This window comes from Micropterus dolomieu, linkage group LG08, assembly GCF_021292245.1.
Source record: "Micropterus dolomieu isolate WLL.071019.BEF.003 ecotype Adirondacks linkage group LG08, ASM2129224v1, whole genome shotgun sequence".
NCBI lineage: Eukaryota > Metazoa > Chordata > Actinopteri > Centrarchiformes > Centrarchidae > Micropterus > Micropterus dolomieu.
In genome coordinates this window covers 5,898,375-5,901,577 of record NC_060157.1, presented here as the reverse complement: position 1 = coordinate 5,901,577, position 3,203 = coordinate 5,898,375, and the positions used below count along the sequence as shown (strand labels likewise).

The 3,203-nt window shown below is 44.5% G+C and overlaps 1 protein-coding gene across 1 annotated transcript in view; it reads left to right on the top strand.

The window, feature by feature from the left end:
* fitm2 (fat storage inducing transmembrane protein 2) overlaps nucleotides 1-2,550 on the top strand; it is a 58,460-nt gene extending 55,910 nt beyond the window's left edge. The window contains exon 2 of the mRNA XM_046055185.1: nucleotides 1,267-2,550. Coding sequence (XP_045911141.1) covers nucleotides 1,267-1,876 — 610 coding nt within the window. The 3' untranslated portion in view covers nucleotides 1,877-2,550. The remainder of the gene's footprint in view (nucleotides 1-1,266) is intronic.
* Nucleotides 2,551-3,203: the final 653 nt, after the last annotated feature.

Sequence of the window (3,203 nt, the reverse complement as noted above, 5' to 3'; positions counted from 1 at the left end):
TTGTGCTTACAGCCCAACACCGTGCAGGACGTTTGGCATTTGCCAGAGAACACCAAGATTGGCAAATGCGCCACTGGCGCCCTGTGCTCTTCACAGATGAAAGCAGGTTCACACTGAGCACATGTGACAGACGTGACAGAGTCTGGAGACGCCGTGGAGAACGTTCTGCTGCCTGCAACATCCTCCAGCATGACCGGTTTGGCAGTGGGTCAGTAATGGTGTGGGGTGGCATTTCAGCCCTCCGTGTGCTTGCCAGAGGTAGCCTGACTGCCATTAGGTACCGAGATGAGATCCTCAGACCCCTTGTGAGACCACATGCTGGTGCGGTTGGCCCTGGGTTCCTCCTAATGCGAGACAATGCTAGACCTCATGTGGCTGGAGTGTGTCAGCAGTTCCTGCAAAAGGAAGGCATTGATGCTATGGACCGGCCCGCCCGTTCCTCAGACCTGAATCCAATTGAGCACATATGGGACAGCGTGTCTCGCTCCATCCACCAACGCCACGTTGCACCACAGACTGTCCAGGAGTTGGCGGATGCTTTAGTCCAGGTCTGGGAGGAGATCCCTCAGGAGACCATCGGCCACCTCATCAGGAGCCCAGGCGTTGTAGGGAGGTCATACAGGCACGTGGAGGCCACACACACTACTGAGCCTCATTTTGACTTGTTTTAAGGACATTACATCAAAGCTGGATCGGCCTGTAGTGTGGGTTTCCACTTTGATTTTGAGTGTGACTCCAAATCCAGACCTCCATGGGTTGATCAATTTGATTTCCATTGAGAATTTTTGTGTGATTTTGTTGTCAGCACTTTCAACTATGTAAAGAAAGGAGTATTTAATGAGATTATTTCATTCATTCAGATCTAGGATGTGTTATTTTAGTGTTCCCTTTATTTTTTTGATCTGTGTATATCAATAAATAACCTGCAGCATACCCTAACATACTGTAGAACTAATTGTCTTCCAATTAGCTCAAGAATAATGGTCATCTTTTCAGATCTGTATTAAAGATGGAGTATTCAAATTTTTCTTCATATATGTAAATACTTAGTTTAAGATAGATAAATAACTTAATTAATACAAAGAGGGAATGTAGTTTGGTTGCCAGTGCACAATGACAAATAATAAAACATCTTCAATACAGAGTTGCTTCAGATCTGATTTAATATTAGAGTGCCTATAAGCTGATTAACTCTAGTCACAAATAAGCTCTAATAAAGAACACTGTTAGCTGAGTGCTAATGTGAATGCCCTGTTCCTGTTGCAGGTATTTTGTCAAAGTTTCGTGGGGGTGGACGTTGCTGCTGCTGACACCCTTCCTCCTCATCTCCAACTCCTCCTTCAACAGGAGTGTGACCTTCCTCGGCCGGCGACTGCTATCTCTGGTGGTGGCAACAGCCGTCTGGTACATCTGCACCGAAACCTTCTTATACATTGAGGACATGACCAGCTCGTGTTTTGAAACTCACGCCATGGATGTTGTCAAGAAGGAGTTCACATCCAAAATCAGCTGCAGGCGGGCCGGCTTCCACTGGCTCGGCCATGACATCTCGGGACACTCCTTCATCCTGGCCTATTCTGCTCTCTTAATCAAGGAAGAAACTTCACCTATGGACTCCCTGCAGACAGCCAAGCTCTCTGCTCTGCCCAGGATGGTCCTCAACCTGCTGTATGTGGCCTTGAATCTGATAGTGACCATTTGGGTGTGGATGTTTGCCTGCACCTCTGTTTACTTCCATGACCCACTTCACAAGTTTGAAGGGACCGCATGCGGCCTGTTGGGGTGGTATCTGACTTATCGGGTTTGGTATAAAATACCTTTGTCACCAGGACTCCCCCCTCTGCCCCCCCCAAAAGAAGAGAAACAACACGACTAAGCTGCTGTCACATTTTCCGGTACAACACTGTTGCTAATGTTGCAGCCATCCTCCCAACAACACACTACAGTCGATGTTTTCTGTCTCCGGGTCCAAGCTGGCCGTGCTATTTTAAGCTTTTTTAAGTTATTCCTTCCTCACAGAAAGGTCATTTTTGTACAGGATGACTGGCTTGCAGTTCCTCCACAGTGTTTGGCAGCTGCTCTACCCAAAATGGCTCTTGGTAATCTGAGATAAAAGCAAGACACTGCTCTGCTGCCCCCCTTCAGCCTCTCACCTTCAGCCTCTCACCTTCAGCTTCTATGGCTCGCATGCTACGCTGTTTCCCAGTCTGTTGCCTTATTGTGCTTTACTCAGAGCAATCAGTTTTTAGATGTCTGAGTGGGAACACTTGATATTGTTTACAGTTCAAGTTATATAGCACTGATGATGTGTATTTTTGCAGACCAATGTACAGTAGCAGATAGTAGTAGTAGATTGTTTTTATAGGAAACTACCTGCAGAACATGAGACTAAGTGAGATCAGACACATTAACTACACGGGTCCCACATTTCATCCTACAAGGATTTCAATGAGGGCAACCCCATTTTTTTAATCACGTGGTTTGTGGTTAGTATAACTTTGTGTCAACACTATATGTAAACTATTAAAAACACCCATGTGATTAACAACAGGCACGGTAGTTTATTTTCAGTCCCACATTCACGGTCCTGCCGCCATCCCATGTAAAGAATACTCACCTAAACTGCATCTGGTGAGTATTCTTTACATGGGATTTGTTGACAATAAGGATCATATACAGTCACAGAAAAAATTATGTGAACTCTTTGGAATTACATGAATTTATGCATAAATTGGTCATAAAATGTGATCTGATCTTTATCTATGTCACAACAATAGAGAAATACAGTCCGCTTAAAGTAACACCACACAAACAATTGTGTTTTCATGTTTTTATTTAACACATTGTGTAAACATTATTAACAGTGCAGGGTGGGAAAAGTTTGTGAACCCTTGGATTAAATAACTGGTTTACCATCCTTTGGCAGCAATAACCTCAATCAAACTTTTCCTGTAGTTGCAGATCAGGGCTGGTATTTATCAAGCTTCTCAAAGTGCTGAGAATTCATGAAATTTACTCCTACTTTTAAACTTAAGAATAAAAGCAAGTTATCAAATTTCTCAAAGCTAAGAATCACTCTTACACTCCCAGTTATTTAAGACAGCTGGAGAGGTCTCTCAAGTGGTTAGGAGCTGCCAGTAGGGCTTGTGTTGGCGCTGTGGAGACAGAGACATGCGTCGGACCGCGCAGGCATAAACTTTGTC